This window comes from Monodelphis domestica, chromosome 5 (assembly GCF_027887165.1).
Source record: "Monodelphis domestica isolate mMonDom1 chromosome 5, mMonDom1.pri, whole genome shotgun sequence".
Classification (NCBI taxonomy): Eukaryota; Metazoa; Chordata; class Mammalia; order Didelphimorphia; family Didelphidae; genus Monodelphis; species Monodelphis domestica.
The window spans coordinates 126,763,842-126,781,398 of NC_077231.1; the positions used below are offsets into that span (position 1 = coordinate 126,763,842).

Below are 17,557 nucleotides of genomic sequence, written 5' to 3' on the forward strand. Positions count from 1 at the left end.
ATACTTGATTGTCATCCTTCATTCTCAAAGATGACCAAAATGACACTGCTATGTTGTAGGCACTGTTCAGTGATCTGATCAGACCAGTGTGAACTCAGAAGGCTCTACCAGAAGTAGGCACAAAAAAAAAAAACAACGTGAACATTAGAGATGGTGTGACAGAGGCTGGCACTAAAGAAAAAGTGCCAGGTTGAAGAGTGTGTGAAACTGATCACCTTGATGGGGAGGGGCCCCAAGGGATTGGAATCTTGAGGAGGAGAAGACTCTGGCTGGTAGAGGAGTTGATTGCTCTCAGTCTTGAGAAGCCAAAGACAGAAGAAAGGAAAGATTTCCAGCAGGAAAATGTCACAATTGAGTGTCTCTAAATTTCCCCATTTCACTTTTCTTTGATTTACTGCAATTCTGTTATACTCATAGAACACAGAGCCTTCTTTGATGCGGGCATGCCATGCTGGATGGTCCTGTGCCAATGTCTTCTATATCTCACAACTAAAACCACAGTCCTTCTGAGAGACGTTTTAAAGTTTCCTTGTATTTCTTCTTTTGACCTCTGTGTGAACACTTGCTTTATGTAAGTTCTCCATAAAATAGTCTTTTAGGTAAACTTATGTTTGGCATTTGAACAGTGTGGCTAGCCCATTGGAATTGTAATTTCTGCATTAGAGCTTTGAATGTTTGGAAATTCAGCTTAAAGAAAGGATCTCAGTGTCTGGTATCTTATCTTGCCAGGTCATCTTCAGAATCTTCCTAAAATAATTCAAGTGGAAACAATTCAGTTTCCTGCCATGGTGCTAGTATACTATCCAGGTTTCAGAGGCATTCAACAATGAGGCCAGCACATTTATAAGGCTTTGGTAGGTCATATATGGTAGGCAGCCACATACCGCGTGTCTCTCACACTTTTCAGAGCCTCCCAAACTCTGAGCTAGCTTTGGCAATGTGTGCATCAACCTCGACATCTATCTGGACACTCCTGGAAAATATTTTGCCAAGGTAAATGAATTTATCCACAGAATTTGAAATTTCTCCAGTTGCTGTAATCAGTGGTTACATATATAGATGGTGTGGGGCTGGCTGGTGGAGAGCCTCTGTTTCTTGGTGTGAATTGTCAAGCCCGAAGTATTACAAGTATCAGAGAATTGATCCATGCTCTGTTGCATATCAGTCTCAGAGACTGCTCTGAGTGCACAATCATCTGGGAACAGAAAGTCATGCATCAACTCTCCCTTTATTTTAGTCCTGACTGCTAATCTTTTCAAGTTCAGTAATTTACCATCAGTGTGGTAGCTGACCTTGGTGCTATTTTGTCCCCATTGGAGGTGTTTGACAACACTGTAGAAAACATGATGCTAAAAAGCATAGAGTAAGCACACAGCTCCGTTTCACTCCACTGGTTGACTTGGAAAGCACAAAAGCATTCATTGTCTGTTGTCCAGGATCCACGCGGGTATGCCATCGTGGAACTGGCATACAATACTAATGAACTTCTCCAGGCAACTACATTTTGCCATGATCTTCCACAAGTCCCCACAAGGGACAGTGTCTGATTGACAACCATTGTGTGTAGACCTCTGTTGTGCTCCTGGAGCTGTCAGGTAGCAATCACTCTATTGACTATTTCTTGACCCTGTCTGAAGCCACAGTGGCTCGCAGTAGATCACCATCTTCCAGGTGAAGGATCCACCTTTAATGAGGACCCTGGCAAGAATCTCACCAACATGGAACTATGCCCAAAGGGAGTTAAAAGACTGCCTGCCCTTTTATCCAGCTATAGCACTGCTGGGTTTGTACCCCAAAGAGATAATAAGGAAAAAGACTTGTACAAGAATATTCATAGCTGCGCTCTTTGTGGTAGCCAAAAATTGGAAACTGAGGGGATGCCCTTCAATTGGGGAATGGCTGAACAAATTGTGGTATATGTTGGTGATGGAATACTATTGTGCTCAAAGGAATAATGAAGTGGAGGAATTCCATGGGGACTGGAACAACCTCCAGGAAGTGATGCAGAGTGAGAGGAGCAGAACCAGGAGAACATGGTACACAGAGACTGACACATTGTGGTACAATCGAATATAATGAACTTCATTAGTGACAATGCAGTGATCCTGAACAACCCGGAGGGATCTATGAGAAAGAACACTATCCACATTCAGAGTAAAAACTGAGGGAGTAGAAACACAAAAGAAAAACAACTGCTTGATTACATGGGATGAGAGGATATGGTTGGGGATGTAGACTCTAAATGAACATCCTAATGCAAACATCAACAACATGGAAATAGGTTTTGATCAAGGACACTTTTAATACCCAGTGGATTTGCATGTCGGCTACAGGAAGGGGTGGGAGAGGGAAGGAAGGGAAGGAATATGATTCTTGTAACCAAGGAATAATGTTCTAAATTGACTAAATAAATTAATTAATTAAAAAAAGAATCTCATCAGCAGTGACTAAGAGGGAACCCCCTGTGATTGTCACAGGACAACCCATTTCCTTTTACTTTACAGAGATGGATAATAAAGGCATCCAGGGAAGAACCTCCTCTTGCCATATAATCCAGAAGATTTCAGGCAGTTTTTATATGAGCAATCTCCCCCTGCCTCATAGATCTCTGCTGGAATGGAATCAGCACCAGGCACTTGGCTACAGTAGAGGAGCCTAATCCCGTTCAAAACTTCTTCAGTTGGAAGTTTAGCTGGAAAGGGATTGACTTGAATTTGAGGTTCATGGTCAATGGCTTCACCTTTAATTGATGATGATCTGTTGAGAACACTATGGAAGGGTCCAGCCCATCTCTCTAGGATCAAGTCTTCATCACTCATCAATATGGTTCCATTGGCTATGAGTAGTTGAAATGCACCATCAGTCTTTGGATCATAAAGAGCCTTCAGAGCATCATAGAAGCAACATTATTTGAGAAGGAGAAATATTAAAACGTTTCCCAAGAGCAAGAATCCCTCCTTTCCTCATTATTATTTAACATGTTGTTCATCCTTGGTACTCAAAGAAGACTAATGACATTATAAATTTGGGTTTAGGGTATGGTGTTTTCAGCAGTGGTTGATCAGTCCAATATGAGCTCTGCCACAGAAATAGGCATAAATAGTTCATTTGAACATTTGAGATTGAAATGTCTCTATATTTGTACATCTTACATTTCCTTTGTCCTAATGTGATTCTTCTTTGCTCATGGAACATAGAACCTTCTTTACTGCAGGTACACCCTAAAGAGCAGTCCTGTGCCAGCATCATCCATGTTTCACAGCTGACACTGAAGTTCCTCAGAGAGACTTTGAAATTATTCTCATATTGCTCTGTAAAAAGCCTAGAACCAAGCATACAGCCCGAATTCACTCATTGCTGACTTAGAAAATGTGAGAGCATCATCACATCATCCATCCTTCATCAAGAACTTGTGCAAGCATGCCGTCATGAAACTGGTATATAATACTAATGAATTCTGGGCAACTACATTTTGCCATAATTTTTTAGTTATCACAATGGAAAGGATCAAAAGTCTTGCTTCTGGACCTGCGAGCATTAACAATAACAAGAGAAAGAATTTTAAAGATGTGCATTTTAGCAAAGGAGATAAAATCTTACTCATGTGAACATCACATGATAGTTAATTTAGAAAACCTCAGAGAGCCAGCAAAGAAGCTATTTTTTAATGATTAATTGCTTTGGTAAATGTAAATGGAGGAAAAATAAATACACACTATCTACATTTTTAAAGTAGTAATAAAATTCAGTGAGAAAGAAAATGAAATCTCATTTTAAATGAGTCCAAAATGCACAAAATATCTGGGATTTAAGTTACCAAAAGAAATAATACTAAAAAAATTACAAAAATAAAATGCTCTTAATGTAAAAACAAATGAGGAAAAGCTAATAGTGGGATGGTTTATTTGTTGCCCATGGTTTGACTATGCCAATATAAGAAAATAGTCAGATTCCTAAAGTTAGCTTGCACCTTTAATCACATTCCAATCATATTAATATTACTAAATGGTCACACACTAACACTAGAATTCTTTTGGAGCAATAAATGCTCTAGAATATTAAGAGGAATGACAAAAACACAAAGAAAACAGTATGAAACACCTAGATCTTAATCCTAAAGCAATAGTCATTAAAAATAATTTGTAATGTTTAAAAAAATAGAAAAGTAAATCTGTGGAAGAGATCACATAAGCAAAAATCAGTGTTTATTAATCCCAAGAACACAAATTACTGGGGAAAGAATTGCATATTTAATAAAAACTTCTGGGAATACTAGAAAACAGCTTGACAGCAACTAGTTTAAACTTGGGTATCACAATACTACAATAAATTAGCAATAGATGAACTAAATATCAGATAGCCTAACTTTTAAAAATTAGACGAATGGAAAGAGGTAACTTTTATAATTACAACCAGGAGGAGAATTCTTTTTTTTTTTAAATTAATAGAACTTATTTCTAGATATGTTAACCCCTCTTTCCCCTTCCCACACATCATATGGCAAAGAGATATATGTATGTATAGATTATGTCTCTTGTGTTTCCATTTCTCAATTTATTTTCTAGAGGTGAACATTGAGAAGTTAGTCTTCAAATATTAAATCCATAACTGTATATAATGTTCTCTTGGTTCTACTCATTTCATTCTTCATTAACTTCTATAGTTCTTTCTGAGTTTAAAAAAAATTAACCTGCTCATTGTTTCTTAGGGTGCCTAGCATTCCATCACAGTCTTATACCATGGTTTGTTTAGCTGTTCCCCAACTAATGGACATCCCCTCAATTTCCAGTTCTTTGCCACCACAAAGAGACCTGCTACAAATATTTTAGAACATATAGGTTCTTTTCCTTTTCCCCTGATTTACTTGGGAAATAGACCCAGCAAAGGTGTTGTTGGGTTTAAGGGTATACACAGTTTTATAGCTTTCTGGGTTTAATTCCAAATTGCTCTTAAATGGTTGGATCAGTTCACAGATCCACCAACAATGTATTAGTGCCTCCAATTTTCCACATCCTCTCCAATATTTATCATTTTTCCCTTTTGTCATTTTAGCCAATCTGGTGAGTGTGAGATGATACCTCAGAGTTGCTTTGATTTGCATTTCCCTAATCAGTAGTGATTTAGAGTATTTTTTCTTGTGCCTATATATGGCTTTGATTTCTTCATCCAAAAACTGTCTGTTCATATATCTTTTGCTCATTTATCATTTGGGGAATGGCTCTTATTCCCATAAATTTGACAAAGTTCTCCATATATTGTAGATATAAGACATCTATCTGAGAGATTGTCTACAAAAATTTTGTCTTAATTTTCTGCTTTCCTTCTAACTTTGGCAACATTTGCTTTATTTGTACAAAAACTTTCATTTTAATGTACTCAAAATGATTTTACATTTCACAATGCTTTCAATCTGTTGTTGACTTCCTCCCCTATCCATAAATTTGATAGGTAATACGTTGTTTGTTTGAATGTTTATGATATCTCCTTTTATGCCTAGATATGTATCCATTTTGATCTTTTCTTAGTGAATGGTAGAAGATACTGGTTTATACATAGTTTCTGCCAAACTACTTTCCAATTCCAGCAATTTTTGCCACATAGTGTTGTAAGGAAAAGTTAAAGTTAAGGAGGAAAGTGTGTTTGCCCATCACAAAATCTTACAATAGTGATTTGTTATCTCAACAGCCTGGATTTATACTTTTTCCCCAATACAAGATTGCTATGATCTTTTAATACTGTTTGTTGTATATGTCTGTTCTGTTCCACTGATCTGCTTCCTATTTCTTACCCAATACTAGATAGTTTTGCTAATTATTGCCTTGTGATATAGTTTAAAATTCTGTACTGCCAGATCTTTCTTTACATTTTTCATTATTTCTTCTGATGTTTTTAATCTTTTGTTCATTTTAGAATCAAAACTATGTATTGGTTCCAAGGCATAAGAGTGGTAAAGGCTAGGCAATGGGGGTTAAGTAAATTGCCTAGTGTCACACAGCTAGGAAGTGTTTGAAGCCAGCTTAGAACCCACCACCTTTAATTTCTAGGCTTGACTCTAAATCCACTTAGCCACCCACCTGCCCCCTTTTAAAAAAATTACTTTTATCATTAATATCAATTATGTTGATAGTTTTCTCTATATTAAACTATCCCTGCATTCCTGGTTTAAATACTGTTTGGTTGTAGTCTACTAGCTAGAACTTTTTAAAGGATATTTACATCTATATTTATTAATGAAATTGGTTTATAATTTTCTTTCTCTGCTTTTGTTCTTCCTGGCTTATTTGTTAGTATTATTTTTTAAATAAAAACAGTTTGTTAAAACTTCTTTACCAATTATTTAAAATAATTCATTTAATATTGGAATTAATTGATCTTTAAATCTTTGGTAGAATTCATTTGTGAATCTATCTGGTCCTGTTGCATTTTTTTTTAAAGCAAGTACATTTATAGCCTATTCATTTCTTTTTCTAAAGTAAGTTTATTTAGATATTTAGATATTCTGTTTCTTCCTCTGAGAGTCTAGGCAGTTTATATTTTTGTAAATATTCTTCCATTTTACTTATATTGCTAAATTTGTTAGTATATAATTGAGCAAAATAATTCCCAGTAATTGCTTTAATTTTATTTTCACTGGTTGTATATTCACTCTTTTGATCTTTAATACTAGTGATTCAATTTTTCTTCTCTCTTTTTAAAAATCATATTAACCAATGGTTTATCTATTGATTTTTTTCATAAAATCAACTCCTATATTTATTAATTTAATCGTTTTTGTACACTCACTTTTGATCTTGTATTGATCTTTTAATTTTTAGGATTTCTAATTTGGCACTTAGTTGGAAATTTTTTTATTTATTCTTTTCTTCTAGTTTTTAAAATTGCATTTTCAATTCATTGATCTGTCACTGGGATAAAATAGACAAGGTGAGGCTACCTGCCATCCTCCTAGGGCTTGTGGCTTGTTAATTCCTCAGTGTCTGTTCCAGGGTGCTTGCATCATCAGGTTATATGGAGGCCAGGGAGATAGTTACCCTTCTTTCATGTTATCCCTGACTGTTCTGCTTCATTCCTGACTCTTTTACATTTTTGTACTGATTTTGTGTAGTTGTTCCTGATGGTTTATGAGGAAGTTTCAAGAGTACAGTAGTCTCATATCCTATTCCATCATCTTCTAAAGGGAGAATTCTTAATTAAATAAGAAAAAAGAGATGATCATAAAAGAGAACACAGGTGATTTTGAATTTTTAGAATTAAAGAGATATGGGAAGAGAGTCAAGTGATATAATATTGAAGCCATAAAATTAGTCTAGCAGTTTTGTAATCCATGTTGGAATCATACAAGAAAAATCGATAAATTAGTTATATCTATTGATCTAGACTTTCCACTCTGACTAATATTTACCTAAAAGGCAAAATAAAAGAGCCCATATAGACCAAATTGTTAATATTAACACTTTTTTTTGATAGAAAAACAAAAACAAAAGCTAGGAAAGAAAGCAATTATTTATTGATTGGGGAATGGCTGTGCAAATTGTGCCAAATTGAAATAATCTGCTATTGGAAACAACAAATATGAGGTATTCAGAGAAACAAAATAAATATAACCAAGAGGGCAATATAAATAGTAGTTGTAATTCTGTAAACAAAAGAAATCAAAGCTTACTGACAGAGTCAATGGAGTTTGCCTTAATTCAAGTCAACAAGTAAATTAAATTAAGGAACTACTACATGCCAGGCACTTGGGATACAAAGAAAGATTAAAAACAGTCCCTCTTCTCAAGGAACTCTCAGTCAAATGGAAATGACTATATGCAAGCAATTTATATACAGAATAAATTGGAGATAATTTCTGAGGGAGGACACTAGCATTAAAAAGGATCCTCAAAGACATCTTGCAGAAGTGTTTTAACTTCAACCTCAAGGAATCTTGGGAAACTAGGGGACAGATGAAAAGGGAGGACATTCCAGGTTTGGGGGACAGCCCAGGAAAATGCCCACCGTTAGGAGATGGAGTACATTTGGGAGAAATAGCAGTAAGGTCAGTGTCACTGCATTTCAGAGTACCTGGGGGAAGTATGGAATAAGATATAAGAAAACTGGAGAGATAGGTGAGGACCAAATTGTTTAGAGCTTTAAACGCAAAACAGAGGATTTTATATTTATTCCTAGAGGTGATGGGGGACATTGGTGTTTATTGAATTAGGAGAGGGTAGGAGATGTGGTGTGGTCAGACTTGTACTTTCTGCAGATTGCTCTGATAACTAAGTGGGGGATGAGCTAGACTGAGGAGAGACTTGACATAGAGAGACCAATCAAAAGACTATTATAATAATCTAGTCATAATTTAAATAGCAGTGTGAGAGGAAATTAGGTGATATGTGCATAAATTGTTTCAAAGGTAAATCAACAAATCTTTGCCATAGACCACATGTGGGGGTTGAAAGAGAGTGAGGAGTTGAGGATGATACCTAGGTTTTGAGCTTGATTGATTGGGAAGATGATGGCACCACCAACTGTAACAGGGAAGTCAGGAAGACAGGAGATTTTGGGAAGACAGACAGTGAGTCCATTGTTGAGCATGTTGAATTTAAGATGTCTATAGAACCTCCAGTTCAAAATGTCTAGTAGACAACTGTAGATGTAAGATTGGGGCTCAGCAGAGAGGATATGTCTAGACAAATAGATCTGAGAACTATTTGCATAGAGATGATGAATCCATGGGATCTGATGAGATCACCAAGTGGAAGAGTACAAGAGGGAAAAGAGAAGAAGGCTTAGAACAGAACCTTGGAGGACATCTGCAGTGAGCAGTTGTGTTCTGGATGGAGAGCCAGCAAAGGAGACGACAGGCAGAACACTGTCGAGAGCAGTTATAAAAACTTAGAGAAGAGAGTATCACAAAGAGAAGATGGTGATCATCAGTGTGAAAAGCTGCAGAGAGATGAAGAAGGATGAGGACTGAGTAATGAAAATTAGATTTGGCAATTTAAGAAATCTCTGGAAAATGTGGAGAAGGCAGTTTTATTGATTTCTTTAAATAGGAAGCAGACAGTACAGGGTTAGGAATTATAGTTTATAATTAATTAATTGTAAAATTAATTAATTAATTAATTGATTGTAAAATAATTAATTGTAGAAGTGTTATTTCCCTACCATGCTTATTCCAACCACTTGGAAGGAGTAAATTATAGTTATGGGTACTCTGTAGTATCTAAGCCAAACAACCTACGAAAGCTCAAATGCAGGATGGGATGTACAAGACAACTTAGAGGACTGAGATAAAGTAGATACCATATCCCTGCTACATACACTATATTTTCATCAACATTCTTAGGTCCTTAGGAAGAGTCATTTGGAGTTTTTTCCAGGAGTTTATGGATAGTCTTCTTTCCCCCAAGCTCTATGATTTCTAAACGAAATTTTGAAAAATTTAAAAGAGAGGAAAATTACTATGTGCCAGACACCATTCTAAGTGCTTCATATATATCTCATCTGCTCCTTACAAGTCAGTGAGATAAGTGCTGTTATCATAGTTCCCATTTCACATTTCACAGTTGAAGAAACTGATGCAGACAAAGGTTAAATGATGGGGTCACACAGCTAGGCTGAAGTTGGATTTCGGTTTAGATCTTCCTGACTCCAAACCCAGTTCTCTGTCCACTGAACATCTAGCTTGAGTTCTTCTAGCTATCTCATTTGATAGAAAAGGAAACAAGATCCAGAGATTAAATTATACCGTACAGAGCTACTTTGTGGTAGAGGCAGTAGTAGAACCCTTGTTTTTTGGCATTCTGTCTACCATTCTTTGTTTCACCATATTGCTTCATGTGGAAGGACCTGCTGAAGTAAGCAGGAATAAGAATCCTAATCTTCACTTTTTTGGAAACAGCTTTGGAACAGAAAAAAAAAAGTCCCCTCTTATAGCCACTGTTTAACTTTTATTTATTTATTTTTAATCACTTAGTAGAGTTCTGTGAAATGCTGCTGTTGCTGCTGTTTATAGGAAAAGGGTATAAAATCATGAATCAGACAGGTCCTAAGAGTAACAAAAAAATAAACTGAGATCAATAAATGAGCAGTCAGCAAAATGTGAAATCTAGACGCTTTTTTGGTGTCACTGATTTAGCAGGTTGTCAAAATGGCAGAGAAAAAAATTGGGAACTCTTTGAATGGCTGAGAAAGGACTCAGACTCAGACTGGGACCATCTGAGGCAAGTTTAGAATCTTAGAATTGAAAAGGACTAAGATGGTTTAGTACAAATCCTACCTGTAGCATGTATTTCTTTGATTGAAAAACTCTTTCTTTAGTGATGGAGACCTTACCACCTATTGAAATGTGAGGAAGAAACCTGCCTTCCTGTAGCTTGTACCCATTGATCCTAATATTTCCAGCCTTGCTCAAGAAAGACAGAAATACTTATTACCATCATTCCCTTAAATCTGAGTTTATATGCTTTTTCTTAAGTTAATGCTATAGAGTAGCAAGAGTAAAATAAAGAACATTTTCCATGAATTTATTATCATTGAAAATAAGACCGGACCAGTAAGAGATGTTAGGGAAGGGAAAGAGTAGGTGTTGGAATTAAAAGGTATAACACAGCTAGCAGAGAATTTTTTTCCCCTTCTTGAAACCACTCACAAACCTATCAAGTTGCCTTCTTTTATGAAATTTTCATGTATTCTAGGTGAAGTGGTATTTTGCATGTGTGAATCCACAGTTTTTCCCAGCAGTCTTTTGCTGCTTCTTAGCATAAAACATTATTCATTCTAGGAAAGTACTAACTGTCCAGCTTGTTTCACTCTAATTAAGAGAAATTTTTTGTTTCGTTCTTATTAATTTGTCTAGATTTTTAAGGACGTGGAATTATTAATAGCATGCATACATTTTGGTAAATGCATTTCCCTTATTCTTTTTTGTTCTTCTAAAAGCCAAAGTTTGAATTTGGCTGTTAAAATATACTTCTATTTTGTTCACCCTTGAGATTTGTTTGCTGCAACAACAGATTATAATAGGTCATTGTGGAGCTGATGCTAAAGTAGCCTGTCATTTTGGTAATATGCTATAGTTGTTACAACTCAATTTTAAAGGGATTACATAGGTTTCACCTTTGCCCTGAGTTTATTATGCAGACTAAATGAGAAGGTGTTGACAGATAAGAAACAAATACAAATTCTCTGCCTGTTTAACCACTTCACTTGACAGAATCATCTCAATACATCTTTTGGATCTAGTCAGAATATCTTAGTAAAATTATATTTTAGAGGAAACTGACCTGGGATTTCATTGGCCTAGGGAACTTCCAGTGCATAGAATTCATAACAATAAGATAAGCAATCAATCAGAATCTCATAGTTGGGGGTAGCTAGGTGACTCAGTGGATAAAAGAGCCAAGCCTAGAGATCCTGGGTTCAAATCTGACCTCAGACATGTCCTGTGTGTGTGACCCTAGGCAAGTCACTTAACCCCCATTGCCTAACCCTTGCCACTCTTCTGTCTTGGAACCAATACATAGTATCAATCCTAAGATGGAAGATAAGGGTTTTAAAGAAGCCTATAGTCTTAAGATAGTTGCCTAGAGACACTGAGAAGTTAAGCATCTTGCCTACGTCCTGTGATCAGTAGCTATCAGAGGTAGGACTTGAATCTCTATTCAGTATGCATTGTTGTTTCTCCTGAAATCATATAATAGATCACATATAATATACATATATAATAGATCAACATATATATATATATAAAATATCATATAATAGATCAATCCACAGAAGCACACTGTAAACCAAAGGTACATTTTAGGTGGCATTTCATGCCTCTCTCTTAATAAATTCTATTTATTATTATACAGGAACTTGAGTCAAAGGCTTATAAAATCCAAAATAAAAAGGAAAATGAAAAAAGATACAATGTGCATAAGTTGGAAATAAACTAGAAAGTTCAAAACTCACTCATTAACTTATCAGTGCACAGCATGACATTTTCTAGCCCGAAAACATCTAAGATCATTATCTTACTTTGCAGATGGATAAACTGAGGTCAAAAGCAATTAAATGATATGCCCAAAGTGACAGCTTGTTAGTGGAAGAGTTAGTCTAAATTTACTTTTGGGATATAATTATTCCAATTATTAGATGAAAATCGACAAGCTGATTAAGTGCCTTACTGAGATGTTCAAGGTACATATGTAAAAGTTTTATCATTTTTTAAAAAAAGCCTTTCTTTTTAGAATCAATACTGTGTATTGGTTCCAAAGCAGAAGAGTGGTAAGGACTAGGCAACGGGGGTTAAGTGACTTGCCCAGGGTCACACAGCTAATTTTCTGAGACCAGATTTGAACCCAAGATCCCCTATCTCTTTTGCCCAACTCTCAATCCATTGAGCCACCTAACTACCCTCTGCCCAGGTTTATCACTGATGCTATTTTTAATCTCCTGGGGTGAATGGAGTTCTTGCCTCGGAATCCCCTACAACAATAAAATCACAAATAATGAACAACACACATTTAAAAAATCATCATAATAGATTCCCCCCAATTTTTAGCTCATCAATACCTTTTTGAGTGTTAACCATATGCCTTCCAGTGTTAGCTGACCCTCCCAAGTTTTCTTGATGTTGTAGTTCTCTTAGTTTTCAATCCTGTATTATTAACTGTAGCATTGTTACTTATCTTGATGGTTGGTAACTTATTTTTTTTTTTATGCCCTCTTTAAATATAAGTGGTTGCTATACACTTTTATATTGTGTTTTACTATACATACAATCATCTTAAGTGTTATTTTCAGGCCATTCTTGCATACTGTTGAACATCTTTCTGGTACTCAAAAAGTAATTGCTTAAGCCTGTTCTTAAACAATTATTTCTGAAGTTCTTTTGAATAGTATGAAATACAAAAGTAAATTCATTGTGTAACTTTTATATCAGAAACCTAGTCTCTAAACGCTTAGGATCATACTTACCTTAATCCTTCCTCCTTCTCTAGCACTTCCTAACCCCCTCACTGCACATTTAAGATTTTCTGATATAGTTTTCCAGGACTGACAGCATTATTGTGTTTTGTTTTTATATCTATACAATTTTGGAGAGGATTTCAAGTGAAGGATATTATCAACTTTCCTTTATTCTGGGAGGAAAAGACAAAGCTATTTTAAATGGTGGAGCAGAAAAAGGGGCAGAGGGGCAACCCTTGACTTTCCTTCCTCCCTGGCCTAAGCAGATAATGCTGAGAAGCTATAAGCCTCTTTTAAATCCATATTGGGGGAGTGCTCCCTTATCAGACCATTCTGAAGATGACCAATTTCTCTGCCACCTGTTAGTGAACACGGATGGAATACCTTGTGTTACAACAGAATAGCCAAGATGCTGAATGACATTTATTTTATTTTTATTAAAAAAAATTTTTTTTTTAACCCTCACTTTCCATCTTGGAGTCAATACTGTGTATTGGTTCCAAGGCAGAAGAGTGGTAAGGCCTAGGCAATGGGGGTCAAGTGACTTGCCCAGGGTCACACAGCTGGGAAGTGGCTGAGGCCAGATTTGAACCTAGGACCTCATCTCTAGGCCTGGCTCTCAATCCACCTAGGTACTCAGCTGCCCCCGATTGATTTTTCCTTGCCTCAGAACTTAGGGTTAGTGGGTGAAAGTTACAGTTACTCAGATTGAGTGGGATGGGATGGGTCAGACAGGAGAATACCCATTTGATGTTTAAGCAGCAATAATTTCATGTCCCTTAGACTTCTAGCATCTGCTGGTCACAAAATTTGATTAGTGGTAGATCTGGGACTAAGCCCTGGATCTCCTGACTCCTGATGTAGTCCTTTTCTTTTTAGCATGCTTTTCCTATTCTGTTCCCATTTGGAAGATGGATAAATATCATAAAATTTTCTATACTCTTAAATTCACAATAATAATAGTTTTTGCATAAAATCCCATTTCACTCTATTTTTTTAATTTTCAGAAGAAATCTAGTTCTTTTGTTATTGTGAGGTGCTACATTTAAAAAGGTGATTGAAGAGATTAATACTATTCTATGAGAACAATATGTGCACATGTGAACATTTTAGGGCTAAAGACAGCCTGGTTTAACAATAAGGTTTTACTTAGTATCTTGGAAGCTTGAATTCTGATTTCTGTTCTACTATTGACCAGTGATGAGACCTTATTCAAGTCATCCACCTTTCTGCATTTCAGTTTTCTCATTCATAATATAGAGATGATAGCTTATTCTGATGTTGAAATAATGTACAGAAGGCACTTGGAGCTTTTGAAGAATGATGCTTTGATATTTCGAGAGATTATTCATTCTGTTGAGCAATTACTTCTCATGAAGAATTTTTAGGAATGGAAATCTCTTGAACTTATTACTTCATTTGTAATTTCCTCTACATATACAGTTCAGTAGCAATTATAATAAATCTACATCCTGCTTCTCTCCTTTCCCACTAATGTAGAAGAAAATAGGCCATTAGTTTTTCCATCATTTTGCTCATTTATATTGGAAGGAAAGTTACAGTTGAAAATGTTAATGGATATTATGATTTGAGATTGACTAGGTTACATTTCATCCATCTAATCTCTCTGATTGGGATATATTATCCATCTAGTTGCCAAGATACCCATCATTATAACGTCTAGGCAGCATGCTGAAACACTTGGTGACTGATAATGCTTCTGTAGTCAACTGTTAGTCAATAAGCACTGACTGTAATTCCATGGGGATATATTGCAAATATACTGTAGGATTTTTTTTTTAGTTGATAGTCCTTGAGAAATGACTAATCTTAAGAATCAGATACTTTTAAAATGTTTTATGTTAATGACATTTAATAAAAGGAGCATCGAGTCAAATATTTTCAAGAATATCTGGAAGTGTAGTAAGTAACCTTTTGCTCTGGACATTGCCCTAATGATTTCCTAAATATGTTTTGTTTCATGTTCTTGAAGTCATTGTAGCTCATACTTCATCATTATTCATCACAGTGCCCAATACAGGAACAAACATAGTTAGAACCTGATTGTTGATTTACTGATTCAGTATTTGAGTTAGTCTGAGCTGTGTCGTTAAAGCAAGAAATTATATGTTTCCCCCCCTGAAAACCCTTATAGTCAGTCTTAGAATCCATACTAAGTATTGGTTCCAAGGCAGAAGAATGGTATGGTAAGGGCTAGGCAGTTGGGGTTAAATGACTTGCTGGGGCACAGAGCTAGGAAGTGTTTGAGGCCAGATTGGAATCCAGGTTCTCCCATCTCTATCCACTGAGCCACCTAGTTGTTCCCTCTCCCTGTCTTTAAAACTCTTATCTTTTGTCTTAGAATCAATACTAAATATTGGTTCCAAGGCAGAAGAGCAAGAAAATTTTATCTTTCTAAATGATTGACTTTAATTTCTGCTCTACAGCTTAAAGAAAAAAGTCTTCTGAAAAGGAAAAAACAAAAATCAGAATCCATAAGTAAAATGCTAGCCTTTCCAAAAGATCTAAGGACTAATGTCCAAATGAGAAGTTACTGTTGTTTAATTATTTAGTGTATGCTATGCGCCCATTTCAGCATAGGGTGGTGATGGTTGTTGGGGGTTTTTTGTTTTGTTTTGTTTTGGTTTTTTTTTGGATTAAAAAAATCCCTAAGCTCCAGAGAGCTTTTAATTGAGCTATGAAATACATTTAAAGTTGTGTATTATTGTGTTTGATCATCAGATGAACTTATAACATGAGATAGTGGTATCCAATATAGGCAGTGGTCAGGACTCACCAGAGGACTGGCTACAACTATAACCAACTCAGCTGGAAGATTCTGTTCTCTTTCAGAATTCAAGTAGAGCAGCCTTTGGCCATCAGAGCTTCTGCCTGTCCTATGTGTAGCTCAGGAAGTACTCTGTCTGTTTAAGCTTTTTGAGCCTTTTCAGAATGTTTTGTAGCTCAAACCAACATTCTTTGTCAACATATTTCCTTTTCTTTTTCTTTTCCTAGAAAGTAAAAATAAATGACATTTTGTGACCCAAAGCATTTTTTTTGCATGCTACAGTTGTTATTAACTATGGATAATTAAAAAAAACAATAAATAAGTTGTATTTAAATTGTAAATAAGTTCTCTTGTTCTTAAACTTCTACCAAGCCGTGTTGCCAATTGCCTGAGTTTTATCTGCCACGATTTCTGTTCCCCAACAGTTCTGTACGATGAGATCCGTCAGTTTCGCAAAGCCTGTGGAAATGCACACCTCAAAACTATTCTGGCGACCGGAGAACTTGGCTCTCTCACTAATGTCTACAAAGCCAGTATGATCGCTATGATGGCAGGTAAGCAATTGTCCTTAGGTGTTTTGTGTTATTAAAGTTATTGGGAGGACATGACTGCGACATCCTTTGTGGTGTCTTATCAGAATTCTCTGAACATATTAATCATTTGAAATAGATTTTTCCCCAGCTTTTTATGCGCAGCGTGCACCCAGAAATGTGCAATGTGTGATGGTCAAAAGCTATGTTCTTATCCTTGTTATGACTTCTTGTCGTGCCGCCTCATGTTCAGCAGATGGTGCTCTTGTTCATGAATTGTGTTGTAAGCTATTCATTAACTTGAGCAGGAACTTTATCTCTTTTTTATTCTGTGTGTGTGTGTGTGTGTGTGTGTGTGTGTGTGTGCGCGCGCTTTTGATTCTGCCAAGAAATTTGCACTCTTTGTGATGGCTCATGCTTTTTATTTTAAGTGATTTAAAAAAGTTCATGAAGATATTTTTGTTATTTACCTCTTCCAACGTGGGCTTGGTCACGTTGGCAGTATAAGATTTTCTCTTCCAAACCAGGAGAGTAGAGTCCTTGGCCAGAGGACTAAATTTGACCTCTGATTCAGTCTCACCTGGACTTCAGAGTAAAATCACTCAGTCCCATATTCCGTTTTCCAGGGAATAACTTTTGTGGGATTGGGGATATGGAGGCTAGTATGTAGGATTATTGTGTCTGTCCTGTTCAGAGGAGAAGCTCTGAAGGTCTCCAAACGAACGACTAGCAGAGGTGAGGAATGGATCTTAGAGTATCTGCCCTGTGTACATCCTAAGGTTGTTGTGAGGACCACATGAGATAATGTATATATATATATATGAAACCATTTTGAAGTTCTAAAGTCAGTATAGATGCTGTAAGGTCCAGTGATTAACACATAGTAGATGATTAATAAATGCTTGTTGATTGGTAATTTGATTAAGATATTAAAGTGGGGAGGGGGCAGCCAGGTGGCTCGGTGGATTGAGAGCCAAGCCTAGAGATGGGCTATCCTGGGCTCAAATCTGGTCTCCAGACATGTCCTTGCTGTGGCTAGTCACCTGGACAAGTCCCTTCAATTCCATTCCCCTGCCCTTACCACCCTTCTGTCTTGGAACCAATACACAATATTGATTCTAAGATAGAAGTTTAAGGTTATTAAAAAATTAAGGCAGCCTAGTGTAGTAGTTAGAGTTGGGCTCAAAACTAGGAAGACTTAGGTATAAGTAGCCTCTGATATTCCTCTGACCAGGGTTTAGACCTTTTTGTCACCTGGCGCCATTCTATCTTTCTAGTTTCCATCATTTTCCTT

The 17,557-nt window shown here is 36.3% G+C and overlaps 1 protein-coding gene across 2 annotated transcripts in view; it reads left to right on the top strand.

Annotated features, from left to right (window-relative positions):
* Window positions 1-17,557, top strand: part of DERA (deoxyribose-phosphate aldolase) — a 187,681-nt gene that overhangs the window by 57,589 nt on the left and 112,535 nt on the right. For both annotated transcript variants that reach the window (XM_056799299.1, XM_007503600.3), the window contains exon 6: window positions 16,159-16,287. In XM_056799299.1, coding sequence (XP_056655277.1) covers window positions 16,159-16,287 — 129 coding nt within the window. The remainder of the gene's footprint in view (window positions 1-16,158; window positions 16,288-17,557) is intronic.